Genomic DNA, 18,058 nt, shown 5'->3' with positions numbered 1-18,058 from the left:
CGGACATAAGCCAGCTCGCCGGGCTCAGCGCGACCTATTTCGCCCTTTGCTCCTCCACAGACTCCCGAGCCCCGCTTATTTCTCTGTCTTCACCGTAGCTCTGCATCAGAATGACCACCTTTTCCAGATCAGTCAACCTCTATTTCCTTCCCTGCGCCATACCGCCAAGTAGCAGCCTTGCGAATGGCCACTGCTCCTCCAGTATGTTGAGAACCACTTTCAGGATGCTAGATGGGAGCATAGAGTGCAGCCTTCCAGCCTCCCCGTAGCTAACCAATATCTCCACATCAACCTCCACTTCCTCCAGGGCCCTGAATGCTTGAAAGCTTTCGACAGTTGCTAAGACCGTGTTTGGGAGACAGTCGATGCGGCCAGCGAGCTCTCTTACCGCAGAGCCAGCCCTAAGCAAGAAGAAGTCGAACGATTCAGATCGCGGGGTGCCGGAGACCTTTTGTGGGTTGAGGCGGGTTTGGAAGCAAGAAGAGAGAGAAGAACATGCCAGTCACACGAGCGACGCACAGTCTCGTATTTCTGGTTGCACAACTCGAACTTCTTGCTGCAGATGAACAACCCAAAAGCACTTCTGCATGCCGTTTTCGTCGAAGATCAATCGCGATCACCAGCTGTCGTTTGAGGTGGACGGTAGTGGGCTTCGCACCAAGGAATCCCGTCCAGCGAAGCTATTTTGGTAGTCCAACTATCCAAGGAATTCATATTTTGAAAGTGTCAGTCTCTGTATAGATCGTGTGAGAAGTGAAGAGTGCAGCGTGCAGGGTTGCGGAGAGGCGCCAGGGGGGAATCGGGCCGATGGCTAAGATAAGAGCCGAACGGGGTCAAGCACGACTGACGCAAAATCGGCTAGAAGGACTAACATGCGTACTTTGAGTTCCTTGTTGTTGGAGGGTCGTAGTGTGGCCGAGATGCGCTGGCGATAACGATGCCAGCAGAAAGGAATAACCACAAGAGGCACGGGCGTTGCGTCCGGAGTACCTAGGTATCACGGACTTCCAAGGTTGCCTCCATGCCTTCATCCAAGGTTTCCAAGGCGCGCATCAGTGCATGTACCTGTACTCTGCCCCTTATCCACTCCCGTTACCCCAGCGCATACAGCAAGGATACCCGCGTGTACAATCCAGCACGTCGCGCCTCTTTCCCATGGTCGGGCATTTCACCATGCGACGCCGTGTACCGTGGATTCCGTGCAGCAATCGACGCTTTTTCACGCGACTTTCCTTTCGCGGCAGTTGTTTGATTGCGAGGGGCGACGCTGGGCGGCGCTGGTGGTGGAGAGGATGTAACGGTGTCGTGCGGATTTTGGTAGCGAGGCGCAAGGTGGAAATTGCGCACTTCTATTTATGACGACTGAGCGGTGTACAGCGCATACATGGCGGGGCGTGAAGCGGGGTAACTGTGACTAGGCGGGGTTTTTTTTTCGTGGGGGGTGATAGATGTGCGAGGTGTGTATAGCATCGTATGTCTCTTTTGTATCGTCCCGAGCTGAGATCGGAACGGTGGCCGATTCTGAAGTGATGGGTTCGGGCGGCTGAAAGGCTGAATGGGGCTGCAAAGTCGAACGGAGTATAGCATTGGTTCACGAAGGAAGATCATGCTCTGCTACCGATATGAAAAGCTAACAGTAAACCAAGTATCGTTAGCATGAGACAGCAGTTGAAATCGGGACACGCAATTGAATATCTAAAAAAGCTGACCAACCACGAATGTTTTTCTATGCAAAGTGAAACCTCTAAGTAGGTACAAGAAAGGAAGAAGAATAAAAGACCAACGCCGGGAGATACAAGGAAAAGAATGTAGAGTTCTCGAATATAGACAATGAAGCGCTTTCTCTCCGATGCTCAACCAGATCACGGGTCAGCTGCGCTAAGCGCCACCACGACCAGGACGGGCAGCGCTAGTCGCAAATCCACTTGGCGCAGGTCCACCCTGGGGCATGCTCTGCTTTCCAGAGGGCTGTTGTCCGGCAGGCCCTGCGCTCGAGGGAGCACCAGAAGGCATACCAGAGGGCTGTGGGACGCGAGAAGACATAGAATTTGGGCCAGTAGGGCGTTGGCCGGTTGGCATTCCGGACTGCTGCGGCGCACCAGAAGGCATGGAATTTGGGCCTGTAGGGCCTTGACCGGCTGGCATTTCGGACTGCTGCGGCGCGCCAGACGGCAGAGCAGTGGGGATGTCGGAAGGAGGGGCATCGCTCGAGGGTGCAGTGCTTGAAGCAGCATCGCCCGCAGCGTCGGAAGCAACAGCACCAGAAGGTATATCGGTGGGGATAGCACCAGACGGCATGGCGCCAGAGGGCATAGTCCCGTTACCACCGCCGATCAGAGGATTGTCGGCATTCGCAACTCCTCCTCCCTCGTAGTAGGTAGCGGCGACAGCGTAGTACTCATCATTGGAGAGGTCCTGAGTAGTGTTGATTCCGATCTGGATCCAAGCGAGCAGGCCGTCAGAGACGGTGTCACCGAGGTAGACGAACTCAGGGAACGGATCGTAGTCGTTCGCGGCCTGGACAATGCTCCACACGTCATCGTCGTTCGAAGTTCGCTCGATGGTGTTCGTGTTATAAGGAGAGGTGGTTTCGACGTCAGTGATTAGATCCTCTGGATAGAAGAGCTGGCCGATGTGGGTCACGGCTCCCCCTTCGGTCGTGCCATTCTCTCGGAGAGTGACGTTCGACTTGACGAGCAGATGAGTGTGTGTGGCGCGACCGGTGTAGTGGCCCGGGAATAGCGTCTCGAAAGTTACAACACCGTCTTCATCGGTGGATTGGATGCCGCGGAGGAAGGTGGAGTTGAGGCCGCCTTGGCCGGATTCGACTCCACTGTGAACTGTTAAACTCGTGGACTGAACACGACGGATGGCTAACACTTACGAGTATGTGCCAGTAGAGTTGCAATTCCAAACATCGACGTAGAGGTCCTGAACCGGCTCGCATGTCTCGGTATCAATGTACTGTACCTCCAAGTATAGGTCAATGCCGACCTGATCCTCCTTGACGTCCTGGCGGACTAGCTCACCGAGAACGTAGTAGGGTCCGTCGGTGACATCAGGGGAGAGGATACAGGAGGTATTGGCCGCAAAGATAGTGCTCTCGGGGGTATTGGGGGTATAGTCGACAGTGCCAGTCATGTTATGGTTGACGGCTTCGAATTCCTGAAGGGTCGCAAGGTCGCGGCGGTATTTCTTGGAGTCTGAATGCCCCCGTTAGCTTCGCCTAGCACTCATAGATCAGTTATTGCTCATTTCACTTACTGACTTTGATCCCGCGCTTCTCGCGGAGGTCATTCAAAGCCTGCGCGCGGCGTGCCATGGAACGCTGCATCAGCTCCCTGTGCTTGAGGGAGTTCTGGCAGTTGGAGAGAGAGCGCTTGGCGGCAGCGGCACGCAGCTGGCGGGCGTCGATTTGGCGCTTGACATGGGACATGTCGTGCTTCTCTCCGGGATGGGCTGATGCGAACCCAAGGAGGGAGGAAGCGGCTACGGCACCACTGATGATAGATGCGAAGTTGACCATTCTGAAAGTGGGATAGGCTGCTCAGCGCTATGAAGAAAGGCAGACGAAGCAAACGAGAAAAGAGAATAGAATGTACGAAGCGAAAGCTAGTAAAGACCGAGGCGTGGTGGTGGAGTTGTACAACGGCTCCGCTGACAATATTTATACAAAGCTGCTTGTCGCCTCTGAGCAGCCTCGACAAGTCCTAGCACTCCAAATTGTGTCCTCGTCATCAGCGGTTACGCGGCTACGGCCCTTCTGCTCTGGCATCGGAAAGTCTGTTAAACACATCGGGGCGTTCCGCCGTGAGGGCATGGTGTGGAAGCTTGTCATACTTTTCTCCGAGAGATCTCAGGGGCTCCTGTCGTTTCCTTACCGGTCCAATCAAATTACGTTCGAATGGTGCTTCGACTTGCGTGGCTTTTCGTTGGCTTTCTGATGTTTGCGTGTTCCTGGGGCTTGTGAAACAAAAGGGAGACCGATGCTCGGGCCGATGTGCGTTAGCCTTAAATTTAGCACGATGACGTTTCCTTTCAAGCGGCAGAACCGTGGACTAGCTGAATAACCTCCGCGTGATTGGCCGCAACTGGTCCATGTTTCTTCTCTGCGCCTGAAGTCGTCGCAAGCTTTCTTCAAGCTCAGCCTTGGCATTCCTCCCGCATTTCCCAACGCCCGGGAGCACAAGCATTGCCTTGGACAGGGACGTGATTAACTACCGTCCTGCCGGGGCCAAAGCCTCTGCGCGTTCTTTGCTCGGCTTGAGCGTCTTCCTCGACTTCATGGATTGAGAGTCGCAACCTTGGGAGGCTGTTCAGAGGCCGTCCGTAGTCGACGTAATCGTTCCGAATTGATTTGGTAGACCTCTGGCAAACCTGTCGACCCCCAGGACTCGCCATTCATCAGTTTTACGAGTCCTGGTGCGGCAGTGAAGATGCGCGCCATCCCGCTACGAACAAATCAGTAAGTCTTCTGTCAAGAAGAGCGCCAACGACTTACTGTCCATGGTGTCCAGCGCATATCCATTGCCCGGGCTTACCAGGCAGCTCCCCAACGAATGGCACACCGTCCGCGCTGAGCCCAATGATGCCGCTCCAACTGTAGTCGAAACCCTCGCCCGGACCGAACTCTGCGTCCTTCCAGCCTTCGAGGTTATCGCTCACAAACTCGCGAACACACTCCGTCACATTCTCAACCCTTGAAAGTCCATCGTCTATGCAGTGCTCCGGGTGCCTTTCTACCCAAGCATCGAGCTGCTTCTGCCCTGGGTTGGAGCCACCGAACATCATTATCCCGTCTGTGGTGCATCGTGGGTTGATGGAAAATAGAGCGCCATCCGGAAGAAGAACGCCGTACGAGTTCTGGATAGCTTTGGAACCACAGAGCGCGCGGGGAGGCAGAACTTTGTTGCACATATGCGGCTTCGGGGTGATAACGCCCTTCAAAGAAGGTTCGAGTGCCGCGCTGTAGGCGTTGGTGGCATGGACAACAGTATCGCATGCAATGGCCCCTCGGTCTGTTTGAACGACCCATTTGCGAGTACTGGAACCGGTCTCGTTGACCGCCTGCGCTATCGTATACGTCTGGAGGTTCACTCCTTTCTCGATGTCGTCTCGCATAATATGCGCAGTCAATTTCCAAGGCTGTAGAGTGGACGCTTGCCAGGCATAGCACGCCTTCGCATTCTTGATCCTGGATACCTTGGCCGCCTCAGCTGGATCATGTATAACCTTGATGTGATCCACCTTTCCACCAAGGTTTTCATACCGTTCGAAAACTTCCTTTGCGATCTTTGCGACTTCGTCGTCAAGCGGCACGTCTAGGGTCTCGCCAACCCAGAGATCACAATCCACGTTATTCCCTTTGATATAGGCCACCAAGGCTCTCCAAGTGGAGGCCTCATTTTTCATGATCTTGATGGCCTGCTCCTGCCCGTACGCCTTCTCGAACTTTCCGAAGTGGCGCCACTGGTCAGGTTTGCAGTGTCCTGCATTGCGACCTGTTGCTCCAGAGCAGAACTCGCGCGCTTCAAGGACTACAATACTTTTGTCCGGCCACGTTTGGAGATGATGCTTCGCGACCAGAGTGCCCGTGATCCCAGATCCGATAATGACTGTATCAGCCTGCGCTGGGAGGTTCTGGGTGGTCCGATGATCCAACAACGGGTCGCATCGGACTTGCTGAAGCCAGTACGACAATGATTGGCCTCCTTGCTTCGGAAAGCCTGTTCTTTCCCAATTAGATAGCGATGAAGCGTGTTCTTCAACGTTCAGAACGGCTGAACTGTCTGGGAACGTGACTCCCGTTACGCTGCCAATTATAGTGCCGACCGAGCCGGGCTCTTTCATGATAGCAAAGTGAAGATGGATGGAATGATGGAGTCATGGAAACTCTGCAGGCGAGGCTAATATTATTAATGGAGTTGCGCCGAAGCCGGCATACGGCATATCTCCGAAGCCTTATCGATAACGCTGCCGAGGTTCATGGAGGACGACGCGACGCGTCTTTTCTACTCTCGACCTGTGCCACCATCACCGCTTCCTCGTCGTCCTCATCAGCGCCCTTCCCCTCTATGCAACATTCCAAAGAATCGTGTCGCCGATGCGGCCGCCGTTACGAGTCACCGCAAAAGCGACGTCGAGGGACCATCAAGGCAACGCCCGTTCCCGATTCCACCACTTCCGCCGGTCTAGAAGAATGATAACATATCAATGGAGCTGACTAGCTTCGAGTGTTAATCCTTCATCGCGCCAAACACGAAGAGGACCTTGCCGACTCATTGAGGGGTTACCATATGCTGTACACTTTAAGTGACACGGACCCAGCAATACGGAAGAGGATACACAATGCGGCGAGTGGAGCCGAGAGCTTCCAGAGCAGGAGGCGCAATTTACGGAAAATTTTGGCGCCTTTCCGCCTGTTTCCTTTTCTTGGGGTCGCCCTAGAGAGGCTGGACGACACGTCGAACCTTGGAATAATAGGGGAAATCTCGACGGAATTAACGCGGAACCGGACACAATCTGGGGCGGCCTTTCCCAGACAGATCTTTCAGACGAGGTTCTAGCCCGATTGCCGGAGTCCCTCGACCGCACGAATCATCATATGTTGTGTTGTACGGGCTTCCACACAACCTCATTAAGGGTAGGTCCAAGCGATTCAAACATGCGAGAGCAGATACATCTACGCGAAAACGAAGGATGTAAGTTACGGCAGCTACCTAGGATTTTAGGAAACCGGTCCAGCTATAGTCCTCAGCGAGAGGACCCTCTCTCTATCCGTGGATGTGTCCGAATCGGGGTTAGCGCATATTATGCACGGACCAACACCGCTCGTCCCACCTGCCATCCTCTCTTGTTCTCTCTCCACACTCCCATCACATACGCCTGTCAAAGCGGCCGGTCGCGCAATGCACTTCCTAAATTTACCTATTGAACTACGCTATCAGATTCTAGAGGTTGCCGTGGCCGCGTTGAGCGTCCCGCTAGGCCCACCCGATGTCGAACAGCTGCATCCTAAAGACTGGAGCCTTGTAGAAGGTGCGACTGCCATAACGCCTCCGATTAGATCCTTCCGTACCCGCCCCTGGACAGCGAGGATACTTCCCTTACTGCTTATCAACAAGCCATTTCGTCACGACACAACATACGTCTGGGAGCACTACATTGGTCCGAAATTACCGGCGATCGCTAATGTCGACTGTGTGGGTGCTGGTACCGTCCACCCACGGCCGCTGACAGGAGTCTTCATCAAATGGCTGTCCTTGCCGTCCCCTATTGGGAGGATCCACACCATGCAAGTACATATCCGCTTTTTCGACCACAGGCGCTTCACCGGGAGAGCATCCCTGGGCGAGAATCGGGTGTTACTCCCGGCCGTCCCTAGAGTGGTACCGTACTTCCTCTCATGGGGCCTCAAGGGTATATTGGGCAAATTATGCGACAAGTCATCATATCCACTTAACCACCAGGATGCCAGGGATATATCCCAGCTGCGGGCGCTCGACCTGATCCTCCGCACCGACTCTTCACCTGACCTTCACTGGTCACATAGGAGCGACCTCGCGTTTCAGGACGCCAATTCCGCTCTGGACGTTTCTCTCCATCCGTATATGACTGCGCGCAATCTCGCCACACACTACATTAGAAACCGTATCATGCGACATCTGCCCCTGCGCATAGCCAGATGGAATGTATACGTAGATGACGATCTTGTCTTCAAGGTGATGAGAGCTGGGGATGGGGAAGGAAGCGATGAGCTGCGATGGGAACAGTATGAATATGACGTACCAATCGATCCGCTATTCCTCCCGTGATGGAATTGGTCGGATAGCATCGCGCCCAGAGGGCACTTGCACATCCCACGGGCCGCGAGTACCCTTTTAAGTCTGAGCGGAACATGTTCGGCTATAGTGCCGATGATGAGGGCGATAGTAAGAGGAAGAGCGGGGGAGACGAGGAGACTCATTTGGCAGGGACGGCAAATCATGACAATGGGGGATTTTAGGTGGTCTATCGAGCCCTGGTTAGACGCGCTGCGGGATATGCCTCATGAGGTGCGAGACAACGAGACCGCGTGGTTTCTAGATAGAGAGTCTGAAGAAACCGACTTCGACATGTGGATTAGATGGCCGAAAAGGGAGAACGGCAGTGGTCTGGCAGAAGGCGACGGCAAGTGCAAGGGCGAGCCGATGATTGCGAATTGGAAGGATACACCAGAGAAGACTATTGGATTTCGAGCTATCGGCCGACATGCGACCGGGCCTGTGTCGAGGTGGTGAATTGACCAAAATTCATGGATACGATGCCGGCTCTCGGGTTCGTGGTCCGGGATCTAGCGAGAGCCATCCTCACGGCCACCCTTATTTTAGGAATCCCATATCATAACGTTTCAATTGGACTTTTCTTCCACTCACTGCCACTTCATCTCTCGACCCCCAGCACTAACAGACCTGGCCAATCTTCCCCTTACAAACCTCGCCTCACAAGCTCGGCTCTTCAACACCCACCCATAGCAGCACAGTACGCCAAATACCATGTTCGGCTCGCCCCTCCATCCAACCAGCCCCAGTCAAAGCCTTGCTTAGAGAAGAACCCATAAGCCGCCTTCGGATCAATGAGCGCAAGATTAGAATACAAGATGCCCCTCCATCCCCCACCCACGCTATCGACACGCCCGTTGCTGAAGTACGTGTCCCATTCTTCGCGGACGAAGGTGGGGTTGCGTGTCAGGGCGGAGGACGGGTTGATGGGGATCATGTGGATTCCTTGGATGTATTCGGTATTCATGCCCTGTGTAGGGTTTCGCATTAGCCAGGGCTGTCCCTTCAGTATACTACGTTGAGGCCGAGGGGTACACTTACAAAATAGGTCGCATGGTCGATCTTGTTCTCGAACAGGATGCCGGTCACCTTATTTCCGATGAACTGCGGGGGCTGCACCTTGTTCGACTTCTCCATGAGGAAATAGGTGGAGAAGGTACGCGCTTGGATAGCAAGCATCAGGTTGGCGCGCGCTTCCATGCAGGTGTCGCCGATAGCCTTGGCCCATAATTTCAGGGCGTAGGAGGCGAAGCCATCCTCGCTGGTGGACTCTTCGTCCTTGCCGTCTGCGGAGTCGAAGAGACCTTTGGCCTGGAATCGCGAGCCTCGTTAGTATCCTGGCAGCTGCAGATATGGGGGAGAGATAGGATCTAGCTTACCCAGCTATGTCCATGCCACCAATCGAAGGCCCGCGAGAACGGGAACATCTTGTCGTGTACTGGATTCGCAAAGTCCTTCACTAGCATATTCACCCACGTCTTGTTCTTCCCCTGGTTCAGCCAGCTCGGATCGATCTTACCGACGACCGCCGCCGCATATACGAAGTAGCCGTAGTGGAAATGGTGGTCGTTGTAGAAGCTGTTTCCGAAGTCGACGCCCGGATCGCCGCCAAGACCGCCAGTGGAAATCACGCCCTTCCAGCTGGAGTCGTAAGCTAGTGGGTTGCGTTGGCGGTTCTCGACGAAGACGGCGAAGGCAGCCTTCAGCTTGTCGAGGCCCTTCTTGGCGAGATCGGTGTTGTGGGCGAGGAAGTGCAGGGTGTAGACCATCATTGCGACTAGGAGAGGTAAGTCAGACACATAGAGGTGGTGGAAAAAATGTATGCTTACACTTCGCTAAGCCCTTGCCGCTGAAGTACATGCTGTCCAGGCAGCATTGAGCCATGACGTCCTGCTCGACCTCGGAGATGGCGGCAGCGTTGACGGCGGAGATGGCCGCGCTCGAAATAGACGTTATCGACTGGTTATCGCGACGCCAGGGCGCAAATTCCATGTTAAGCGGAAGAGTCTCGTTCAGGCGCCATTCGTCCGCGGTCACCCCCGCCGCTTGGCCTTTGGTAGTAGTCCAAAGACGGAGCGCGTTGATCTTGCCAGCCGTACTTCCATCAAAAGATTGCACGTGATGCGGAAGCGCGAACCTGAGGTGGATTAGTGAAGGCTATAGCGACAGACGAGAGGGAATATACATCAAAAGCGGCTTCGGCAGCCCTGCTTTCTTCCAGTTGAAGCAGTATTGCGCGTTGGCCCCATCGTTACTTGCGGAGACTTTGCAAGACAGAGGATACGCCCCAGCACTGCGGTCGTAGAGCCCTTCGTCGCCGCCAGCTGGCAGTTTGGCGACCTGGATTGTGCCGCCGTAGCCTTGACGGCCTTGGATGCATGTGTTGCTCGTCTTGGCCAGACGCTCCGCACCGCCAGCAGCGGATGTGGGAGTCAGATAGATCAGCCAGACACGGCCTGATTGCATTAGCGTAAGGGCCTAACAGAGGTGCCGGTCCACGGAGCTACATACCGTCTTCGAGGAGGGCACGGTATTTGGTGGTTGCACCGTTATCAATAGTGCCCACCGCCGTGAGTTCGCGGAAGAAAACGGACGACTGGATCAAAGGCGTGCACTGCTTATATACGCCGGTAACAAAACCCATTCCCTGAACGAGGGGGAAGGTGATGATGGGCGCTGCGCCGGCTGAGGGCGCAAGGTTCGCGTTAACGCTGAATGCATCGAGCGAATCAGTCGTGAGGCTGGTAGCAGAGTTCAGCTCTGAAGCAGAGAGTAGCATGCTTTGAATGCCTTTAGAGAGTCAGCTAATTTAATCTTTTCGTCATCAGTTGCCGTTCAGGGGAGCTTCTTACCAATTGGATTGATAAAGTACTGCGCGGCGCCGGTCGAAGTTGCTGGGCCGAACGCGAGTTGCTCACGTTCAATGTGCGAGATGTTCAAGCCCCAGCTTCGCGCGTTGCCTGTTCCTTTGGCCCAGCAGACGGAGTATGGGTGCGTCCATGCGGAGTTGCTTTGGGCACCGAGGAACAGGTTGGCGTAGAACTTGTTGGTTTGCAGAGGGTCATCGGGCGGCTGTTGGACGAGCGGTGTTGTTGGGTGTGGATCGTCAACAGACGCGGTTCTCGTGCATATCCCCTTCCGAGGGACCGGGTGGTCGCCCCGGATGGGAATTGGCAGAGGATCGTCAATTGGGCAGAAGATGTTTGGAGACATTATGATTTCGGGTTTAGGGATTCTGTGAGGAGAAGGAACACAGGCGGAAGGGGCGACACTGAAACTTAGGAAACTTGACAATCGGAGAGCTCGACAGTACTGAGGTTTTGAAGAGGGTTAAAACTGAAGCGCGAAGTGGAGTTCACCTGTATCCGGTCCACATGGCGGGGAGGAAGATATAGAGTTTCTACCGCCGTCAGATCACTTCAGGTCAGGATGCCCCGCAGCTACCGCATGCCATTGACTACGGAAGCGGCCCGTCCGTCGCTTCCATTCGTAGTTCCCGTTCGTGTTTATACGATGTTGTTGATTGAGTGTGGGTGCCGTACGCCCAAAGGTGCGATGAGGTGACGCATCGCGGAGCGCTGTGATTGGCCAGAACGCCACCACCACATTCGAAAGTCCAGCTGCGGCTTGCATTGCGAAGGCAAGTTCGAGACACACCAATAGAAATGTTGATCTCTCTCCACACTTTGTTGCTTCGTCAGATGGTATGATCGTCGGGGCTGAGGGGGAATGGTAAGGCAATACTTCCAAATGGCTGCTGCGAGTCCGCGTGAGCAACTCGACTGATCAATCATCCAGCCATGGTTGCGGGGCTGAATACAATGGTCTGAGATGCAGGCAAGTCTCGATCCAGCTCCAAGGACGGGTGGAAGTCGGAAGTGGTCCCTTCCGCTAGCAACTCGGGCTGGAAAGGGTCGTCCGCCCAGGTGCACACTGTAGATTTGTTGCCCAGGAAGCGCCAGAATGGTTGACGGAAGAGATAGTCTAAGCGTGGACGATTCGAGAGCATCCTTCGAAGGCTAGGTAGAAACCCTGCTAATGTTCCGTCCCGCTCACGTGCTAGCGCGTTCTTTCGGCTGAAGCGTGACGCGTCACCCCAGCGCCATAGCCGCCTAATCTCTCAGGCGAAACACCTCGTCTCCTTTACAATCCAACATCGCCTCCACCTCTCGTCTGCCTCTTCAGCAATGGACCAATCGCGCAAGTGCCAGCGCTCAAACACCAATGGCGACTCATCATCTGCACCAGCCGTTCCCGCATACAACCTCTCCGCGTGCCTCGAAGCACTTCCACGCTGCCGATGACGGCACCACTTTGAAGGCCATGCTTCTGCAACTCACGGCCGCACACCCAGGCATCGCAGACTACGTGCGCAGAACCTACTCGAGCTATCTCGCGCGCGAGCAAGCCCGCGTCGTGGATTTCGACCACCATTCCAAATCAATATAGTACGCGCTGAACAAGGAGCATCGCAAATTAAGCGGGTCTAGAGCCTACGACATTTCCTTCAACGTCTTTGCAGATGTTGCCAGCACGATCAGACGCATTGGCGAGCAGGCTGGGACGCCAAGTGCTTCCTTTGGGACGAGGAGGTCGGGCTTGGAGACGCTGCGCAAGATTGGAAAGACCATCTGCTTGAGCTCGAACGACACGCTTGGGCATGAGGTGCAGAAGCAATTTCAGCAGTCCGAGTGCTTTACGGAGGCGATGGAGGCGATTGTGGACTCTATGAATGACGAAGAGCGGGCGTGGATGTGCGAGATCAATGACGGGAGGTCGATTTTCGCGGAAAAAATGGAGGAGCTGCGGAACCTTTCAGCAGACTATTGCGTGTTTGATAGTTTGTACGTCGTTATTGACGAACTCTATGGGGAGGAAGAAGGAGAAGACGGCGATGAGGACGAGGAGAACGAGAACGATGACGGTGACGAGGAAGGACTCATACCGCGACAACCAGAATGCTGGTAACCAATTGCAGGTACTAACATCTACTTTAAACGTCTCAGCTTTGCATTAATTTATACTACCCGCAGTACATATGCGGCTAGTGTTTGCGCACTAAAATCCAACGTAATCTTGGGCCTAGCTTCTACACAAGACAGCCCGAATCGGGAAATAGACTACGAGATATGGTGCGAGTTGGCGTCAGCGCAACTCGGTACGGCCGTGATTATTTAAGCTATATACGCCCTCTTGTCCGCCTACTACACAAGATGCAGCACTTCGGATAACCAGTCATGGGCGGGGTTGCTTCAGTCCCGACCGACCGGAGCAGGACGCTCAAGGTAATCGGCGCAGGATACTCGAGGACCGGAACGGTGTCAATGGCAATGGCACTAGAGAAGATACTCGAGGGACCCGTGATGCACGGCGGTACACAGCTCTTTGGTCGAGAAGACGGTATCGTTCCGTAACCCATCCTACTTCCTTGCTCAGCTAAGCCATCCCTCGCAGCCTACGTTAAGCTCTGGTCGCAAGTCTTCGCCGCCCGCCACGACAAACCACGCCTGCTCAAGCTCCTCCGCGAAGCGACTGCGGGCTTCGTAGCAATCACCGATGCGCCTGGAAATTGCTTCGTCGAAGAGCTGCTGGAGCTGTATCCAGACGCCGAAGTCGTATGCGTGCGACGCGATCCGGAGAAATGGTGGAAGAGCTGGTCCTCTGTGAGCATGCAGGCGGAGCCGGGTTGGCTTGCTTGGTTCCTTGCACCGGTACCGGGGAAGAGATGGTTTCCGCGGATAGTGGTGCAGTTTATGGAACAGTGAGTTGTGCTTTGATGTAGAGCAGTGGATTTGACTTATTCTTTTGGATAGGCAGGAGGAGAGATTTGGTCCTATGAACCCGAGTAAGTCTGCGAGGGCTTCGTCCTTTGAAGCTTGTACTTAACGAAGCCAGGACGGATGGAAGAGCATAACGAGTATGTCAAGGCAGTCACGCCGCCCGAGAAGTTTCATATGATGGGTAGGTCTCCCTATTGGGCCCTCGTGCTGAGGAAAACGCTGCTGACACTGAACTTTCAGAGCTGAAGGAGGGATGGGCACCATTGTGTAAGATCTTGGGGACGCCAGTGCCAGATGAGCCCTTTCCAAGATTAAACGACGCCGATGCAGTAAAGGGAACAGTGAGCCAGATTTTCATCCAAGCGGGAACAATTTGGGCGAGTATCTTAGCAGTAGCCGGAGCCTTAGGGTATGGCGCTTGGTGGCTGGGGAAGATGGCCTAGGCGTAGATGCACGAGGATCGCCCCACGTCTACTATCTGTCAATACAGCAAGGTTTCCCTAAAGCGCATCATCTTGAGTTAGTAAGGAAGGTAGTTGGAGAAACTCGAGAATATTTAGAGGTCGATTTCCCCACAATATCCATGTGGGGCAGTCCAGAAGCTACTCCATACCCCGCATGTCGAGCAACTATCGACTCCTTGCATATATGTACACCATCTCTCATTGTGACCAGCCTCTTGAAGAATATTGAAAGACGGTTCAGCCTTGGGAAAATAAGCCATGGACCCCAACGAATTCGGCACCTCCACCGTTCCGCTCCAACACGCGCCATACGGCCCAATCACTGAAGAAAACCTCAAAGGAGCCAACAAAGGAAAAGTAGCAGTAGTAACCGGAGCAGCACAAGGCATCGGCGCCGGCATCGCGGAATCGCTTGCCAAATCCGGGGCCAATGTCGCGATTCTAGACTTGAGCGTGGAGAAGCAGGCGAAGACGAAGGAAGCATGTGAAGCGCAAGGCGTCAAGGTGGGAGTATATGCCTGCGATGTCACGGATCAAGAGAAGGTGGTAGCGACCATTGACAAGATTGAGCAAGAGCTAGGACCGATCGAGTAAGTTGAAGAAAGCTGAAGAGAGGAAGCAAACAACGGGCTAAGATGCAATCAGCATTCTCGTCAACAACGCGGGGATACTCGATCAACGGCCGCTCATCATGTCCACATTCGACTCATTCTGGAAGCAGATCGAGGTCAACTTCAAAGGCGTACGTACCAGCGTCCTCTCGGAAGTAATGTTGGACTGACGAGGGCCCAGCCCCTGTTAACAATTCACACCATGCTCCCGAGATTCCGCGACAGGGGCGCCGGCTGCATTATCAACATCGCCTCGCGCAGCGCGACCGTAGACGTTCCAATGACACTGGGCTACGTGACGAGCAAAGCGGCGCTGACGCGGGCAACGCACACGCTGCAGCGAGAGATGGCACTCGACGGGCTTGATCCGGCGATTTGCCTGTATGCGCTACATCCAGGTGGCGTGTTGACGGGTATGGGAGGAAGTAAGTTACCCCTTCCATTCAGCTACGGCACTGCTCTAGGAGGATTCGGATGATGCTGATACTGAATGTAGCTGGAGCGGGGCAAGATGTACTGGATAAATACGGCGATGTGAGGGATGAGAAGTTCTTCATGGACTTGTTTAAGGATCCACCGGCGCTGTGTGGGCAGACGTGCGCGTGGCTTGCTTCGGGTCAGGGAAAGGAACTGCGAGGCCTTTTTATCGGTGAGTCTGTAGGATGAGCCAGACGGAAGCACGGACTAACTCGTGGATAGATTGCCGACAGGATGTAACGAGGCTGCTTGAAAAGGGACGGGACGCTCTGCTAAAAGAGAAGCGGAATGTTCTGACTGTGAACTTCCTCGACGGTTACGCTAACGAGCCATAACACCGCCATATTTCTATTCATATTCATCTGCACTAGCCTCGTTCGGCACACGTCTTGCTTTGCATTGCTCCTTTTCCAAGACGCATTCCTGAGCTTCCCTAAACCGTCTCCTTCGTCTCAATGAGCTCGCTCTTCACACTTCCAGCCTTCTCGTCAAACTTGCCTTCAGCCTCTGCCTTCGCAATCCGCTCATCAGCTTCGATATACTCCGTGGGGCGATGTAGCTGCACAGCAACCTTGTTGCGATGAATGAACAAACCGGGCCCCGTCTCGAAAAAGCGATCGATGTCTTCCAGGGTCCTGTTATTGCATTAGCTTCAGCGCATACCGGAAGATGTAGTGCTGTTAAAGAGGAGCTTACCTGTTTGCAGTCTCGGGGTAGAAGAAATACGTGATCGGAATAAAAGAAAAGCAAATGACTGCCCAGATGATCCAGAACTTCCATCCGATGTTCTGAATGCCGGGAAGTGTGACCTGAACTACGGCATAGTTCATTATCCAGTTCGTGCTCATGGCAAGGGAAGCACCCTTCGTTCTCATTTCGAGCGCGTTGATTCTATTTCATCCATTAGCTACAAACTGTGTCTCGGGTTAACCGGTACTCACTCTGTAGGATATAGCCAAGGTACGCCCAAAACACCCATGCCGAAGCTGGCGAAGAAGACGAAGAAGAAAGACACGGCGACGATACCGAGCTTGTACTCGTTGCCGCCGTGAGCCGAAAGACCGAGCGAGATGGCAATCACGATCCAGCAGGTGGAGCAAGCTGCAGCAGAGCACATCATAACCTATTCTACGATTAACTTAAACGCTCTATGGGGAACGGAGAACATACCTTTCGCCGGCCGTACCTCTCAATAACGAAGTACGCCAGACACGCAAATACCAGATAGTCTACCGACCCAGCAGCCGCCAAAATTCGACTCAGCAGCTCCGAGATACCCAACGCGTTGATGAAGATGTAGCTCATATAGTAGCTCGTCACGTTGATGCCACTGATTTGATTCATCGCCTGCATCCAAGCGCCCAGAATCATCCTGCGTAGGACACCGCTCGGGCCGCGGCCGGAGAGCAACTCCCACCAAGAGTACGTATTCATATGCTCGCGGTCGAGAATATCTTTGATGATGTTGTACTGGGTGCGGACAGAGGCAGACTCCGGGGTTGCCCCATGCCCTTCAAGGGCGGCAAGGACTTCGAGCGCTTCGTCGTGCTTGCCTTTGCGAATCAGGAGACGCGGACTGTCGGGGAGGAAGGGGCACAAGGCGTAGATGCAAAAGGTGAAGAAGAGCTGGAAAGCAAGGGGAAAGCGCCAAGCGACGTCGCGTGGAGCGAAAGAGAAGGCGAGGGTGAGCCAGTTGGAGATGGAGAAGCCGGTGATGCAGTTGGCTGTTTCGCGGGTCAGAAATGCGCTCTTGCGTTGAAGTCAAAGAAAACGCACCCATCTGAATGATGACCAGCTTTCCTCTGCTGCTCATCTTGCTCGTTTCAGCTTGCCAAACTCCCGCTGTAGCGGTGTTCATTCCGGTTCCTAGGCCTGCGACTATCCTTCCCACCATCATCTGTGCGACACCGTAGCTGGCGGTCTGAATGATGGCTCCAATGGCGATAACGGTTGATCCCAGAAGGATTACCCGGGGACGCCCCAAGATATCGCCGGTCCAGATTGTGCTCATAGCGCCTATAAAGCATCCGATGTTATAGATGCTTGTCATAACCTGCGATCTGTCAGATTAGTTCTAGAAGCCTCATCACTCTCGTTCGACTTACACCTTGCATGTTGGCTGACGGATGTCCAAAGGTATCGAGGAAGTTCTCATTAATGATAACATTGCCGAAGACGCCCTGATCGTAGCCGTAGAAGCTATACGCTTATTAGAACCTCCAATATACAAACCATCAGGCAAGTGCACTTACATTAGGACGGTACTCGCCGCGATACTGATCCATATTGTGAGCCTCTCGCCAGACCCACCAAGATACTTTCGCGCCATAATGTCGGCCCTCGATGAGGGATAAGTGCAAGCTATTTAAACTGTGGGAAGTGTTGCGTCGTCCACAAGAGGCGTGCAGTAAGTAAGATGTCGTGATGATGTTGAAAAGATCAACGGCTCCGCACTGCTGGGACAGTACCACGGATCGTCATCCAATATACCAATTCAATCAACGCTGCAGAGGGATTCAACAAACTTTATACATCCATCCTTCCTTAACCTCGGATCCTGCGCTCCTCCTAGTTTCCATCCTATCATCCGTTTTACCATTCTCTTTCTCCACGCATCCCCAGATTTCGTACCCCATACCGCCCTAAAGCTGCTCCATCGACCCACAATTGCTCCTATCATTCGCGTGGACGCATGATCCGATACCACTTCAGGAAAAGATCATCACGCAGCTCAAGGCGGGAGATTTTTCCATCCTTGTTGGAGGCAAGAAGACTGATGACGATGCTTAGTTGTTGAGCTTGCATGCGGAACCGTTCCTCTTCGGCTTACTTACCTGGGGAAGGCGGCTGGGCATCGGATGCTGATAGCGCGAGGCTGTGGAAAGTTTGCCGAAGGTTGCGGGGTT

The 18,058-nt window shown here is 54.0% G+C and overlaps 9 protein-coding genes across 9 annotated transcripts; 4 read left to right on the top strand and 5 right to left on the bottom strand.

Moving 5' to 3' along the window:
* Positions 1-1,249: 1,249 nt before the first annotated feature.
* On the bottom strand, positions 1,250-1,758 carry BU26DRAFT_28041 (uncharacterized protein). The gene has a single exon (XM_033821506.1). It carries the CDS (start codon positions 1,606-1,608, stop codon positions 1,354-1,356), a length of 255 nt encoding a protein of 84 aa, XP_033691718.1. The 5' UTR covers positions 1,609-1,758; the 3' UTR covers positions 1,250-1,353.
* On the bottom strand, positions 1,744-3,904 carry BU26DRAFT_27983 (aromatic compound dioxygenase). The gene is made up of 3 exons (XM_033821501.1): positions 3,265-3,904; positions 2,885-3,203; positions 1,744-2,833 (listed from the first exon to the last, which is right to left on the bottom strand). Exons 1-3 carry the CDS (start codon positions 3,524-3,526, stop codon positions 1,879-1,881), a joined length of 1,536 nt encoding a protein of 511 aa, XP_033691717.1. The 5' UTR covers positions 3,527-3,904; the 3' UTR covers positions 1,744-1,878.
* A 378-nt stretch (positions 3,905-4,282) lies between these two features.
* BU26DRAFT_412933 (DAO-domain-containing protein) lies at positions 4,283-5,850 on the bottom strand (the record flags this gene model as incomplete). Its single annotated transcript, XM_033822996.1, has 2 exons — positions 4,283-4,451; positions 4,502-5,850. The coding sequence occupies 2 exons, from the start codon at positions 5,848-5,850 to the stop codon at positions 4,283-4,285; spliced, it is 1,518 nt and encodes a 505-aa protein (XP_033691716.1).
* An 839-nt stretch (positions 5,851-6,689) lies between these two features.
* Positions 6,690-8,155, top strand: BU26DRAFT_28153 (uncharacterized protein). Its single transcript, XM_033821515.1, has one exon. The coding sequence runs from the start codon at positions 6,813-6,815 to the stop codon at positions 7,812-7,814; it is 1,002 nt and encodes a 333-aa protein (XP_033691715.1). The 5' UTR covers positions 6,690-6,812; the 3' UTR covers positions 7,815-8,155.
* A 103-nt stretch (positions 8,156-8,258) lies between these two features.
* On the bottom strand, positions 8,259-11,342 carry BU26DRAFT_513501 (glycoside hydrolase family 81 protein). The gene is made up of 7 exons (XM_033827634.1): positions 10,673-11,342; positions 10,332-10,610; positions 10,006-10,276; positions 9,650-9,957; positions 9,200-9,597; positions 8,862-9,131; positions 8,259-8,790 (listed from the first exon to the last, which is right to left on the bottom strand). The coding sequence occupies exons 1-7, from the start codon at positions 11,031-11,033 to the stop codon at positions 8,497-8,499; spliced, it is 2,181 nt and encodes a 726-aa protein (XP_033691714.1). The 5' UTR covers positions 11,034-11,342; the 3' UTR covers positions 8,259-8,496.
* A 702-nt stretch (positions 11,343-12,044) lies between these two features.
* On the top strand, positions 12,045-12,828 carry BU26DRAFT_599354 (uncharacterized protein; the record flags this gene model as incomplete). The annotated part of the gene is made up of 2 exons (XM_033835089.1): positions 12,045-12,268; positions 12,353-12,828. 2 exons carry the CDS (start codon positions 12,045-12,047, stop codon positions 12,786-12,788), a joined length of 660 nt encoding a protein of 219 aa, XP_033691713.1. The 3' UTR covers positions 12,789-12,828.
* Positions 12,829-13,057: 229 nt separating this feature from the next.
* On the top strand, positions 13,058-14,053 carry BU26DRAFT_473168 (uncharacterized protein; the record flags this gene model as incomplete). Its single annotated transcript, XM_033825459.1, has 5 exons — positions 13,058-13,220; positions 13,257-13,581; positions 13,634-13,665; positions 13,716-13,781; positions 13,841-14,053. The coding sequence occupies 5 exons, from the start codon at positions 13,058-13,060 to the stop codon at positions 14,041-14,043; spliced, it is 789 nt and encodes a 262-aa protein (XP_033691712.1). The 3' UTR covers positions 14,044-14,053.
* A 200-nt stretch (positions 14,054-14,253) lies between these two features.
* BU26DRAFT_27923 (NAD(P)-binding protein) lies at positions 14,254-15,787 on the top strand. Its single transcript, XM_033821490.1, has 5 exons — positions 14,254-14,654; positions 14,710-14,806; positions 14,857-15,100; positions 15,172-15,324; positions 15,375-15,787. Exons 1-5 carry the CDS (start codon positions 14,323-14,325, stop codon positions 15,485-15,487), a joined length of 939 nt encoding a protein of 312 aa, XP_033691711.1. The 5' UTR covers positions 14,254-14,322; the 3' UTR covers positions 15,488-15,787.
* On the bottom strand, positions 15,537-17,662 carry BU26DRAFT_27911 (sugar transporter STL1). The gene is made up of 7 exons (XM_033821488.1): positions 17,405-17,662; positions 17,258-17,351; positions 16,929-17,205; positions 16,323-16,876; positions 16,094-16,275; positions 15,849-16,043; positions 15,537-15,787 (listed from the first exon to the last, which is right to left on the bottom strand). The coding sequence occupies exons 1-7, from the start codon at positions 17,479-17,481 to the stop codon at positions 15,586-15,588; spliced, it is 1,581 nt and encodes a 526-aa protein (XP_033691710.1). The 5' UTR covers positions 17,482-17,662; the 3' UTR covers positions 15,537-15,585.
* Positions 17,663-18,058: the final 396 nt, after the last annotated feature.

The sequence above is a fragment of the Trematosphaeria pertusa genome (assembly GCF_010094035.1).
Source record: "Trematosphaeria pertusa strain CBS 122368 unplaced genomic scaffold BU26scaffold_1, whole genome shotgun sequence".
In the NCBI taxonomy this organism is placed as follows: domain Eukaryota; kingdom Fungi; phylum Ascomycota; class Dothideomycetes; order Pleosporales; family Trematosphaeriaceae; genus Trematosphaeria; species Trematosphaeria pertusa.
Note: the sequence above shows the minus strand (reverse complement) of the source record. Positions and strands in the feature narration are given on the sequence as shown.

What these genes read in the sequence shown, in the direction of transcription:
- BU26DRAFT_27983 (XM_033821501.1), bottom strand. Translation starts at nt 3,526, where the DNA reads ATGGTCAACTTCGCATCTATCATCAGTGGTGCCGTAGCCGCTTCCTCC. An exon ending in GAAGCGCGGGATCAAAGTCA is followed by an intron (nt 3,204 to 3,264) that starts GTAAGTGAAATG and finishes GGGGGCATTCAG; the next exon opens with ACTCCAAGAAATACCGCCGC. An exon ending in AACTCTACTGGCACATACTC is followed by an intron (nt 2,834 to 2,884) that starts GTAAGTGTTAGC and finishes AACAGTTCACAG; the next exon opens with TGGAGTCGAATCCGGCCAAG.
- BU26DRAFT_513501 (XM_033827634.1), bottom strand. Translation starts at nt 11,033, where the DNA reads ATGTCTCCAAACATCTTCTGCCCAATTGACGATCCTCTGCCAATTCCC. An exon ending in CCGTGCCCTCCTCGAAGACG is followed by an intron (nt 10,277 to 10,331) that starts GTATGTAGCTCC and finishes TAATGCAATCAG; the next exon opens with GCCGTGTCTGGCTGATCTAT. An exon ending in GGTGGCATGGACATAGCTGG is followed by an intron (nt 9,132 to 9,199) that starts GTAAGCTAGATC and finishes TCGCGATTCCAG; the next exon opens with GCCAAAGGTCTCTTCGACTC.
- BU26DRAFT_27923 (XM_033821490.1), top strand. Translation starts at nt 14,323, where the DNA reads ATGGACCCCAACGAATTCGGCACCTCCACCGTTCCGCTCCAACACGCG. An exon ending in CAAGAGCTAGGACCGATCGA is followed by an intron (nt 14,655 to 14,709) that starts GTAAGTTGAAGA and finishes AGATGCAATCAG; the next exon opens with CATTCTCGTCAACAACGCGG. An exon ending in GTTGACGGGTATGGGAGGAA is followed by an intron (nt 15,101 to 15,171) that starts GTAAGTTACCCC and finishes TACTGAATGTAG; the next exon opens with CTGGAGCGGGGCAAGATGTA.
- BU26DRAFT_28041 (XM_033821506.1), bottom strand. Translation starts at nt 1,608, where the DNA reads ATGATCTTCCTTCGTGAACCAATGCTATACTCCGTTCGACTTTGCAGC.
- BU26DRAFT_27911 (XM_033821488.1), bottom strand. Translation starts at nt 17,481, where the DNA reads ATGGCGCGAAAGTATCTTGGTGGGTCTGGCGAGAGGCTCACAATATGG. An exon ending in CGTCAGCCAACATGCAAGGT is followed by an intron (nt 17,206 to 17,257) that starts GTAAGTCGAACG and finishes GACAGATCGCAG; the next exon opens with GTTATGACAAGCATCTATAA. An exon ending in AGAGGTACGGCCGGCGAAAG is followed by an intron (nt 16,276 to 16,322) that starts GTATGTTCTCCG and finishes ATCGTAGAATAG; the next exon opens with GTTATGATGTGCTCTGCTGC.
- BU26DRAFT_28153 (XM_033821515.1), top strand. Translation starts at nt 6,813, where the DNA reads ATGCACGGACCAACACCGCTCGTCCCACCTGCCATCCTCTCTTGTTCT.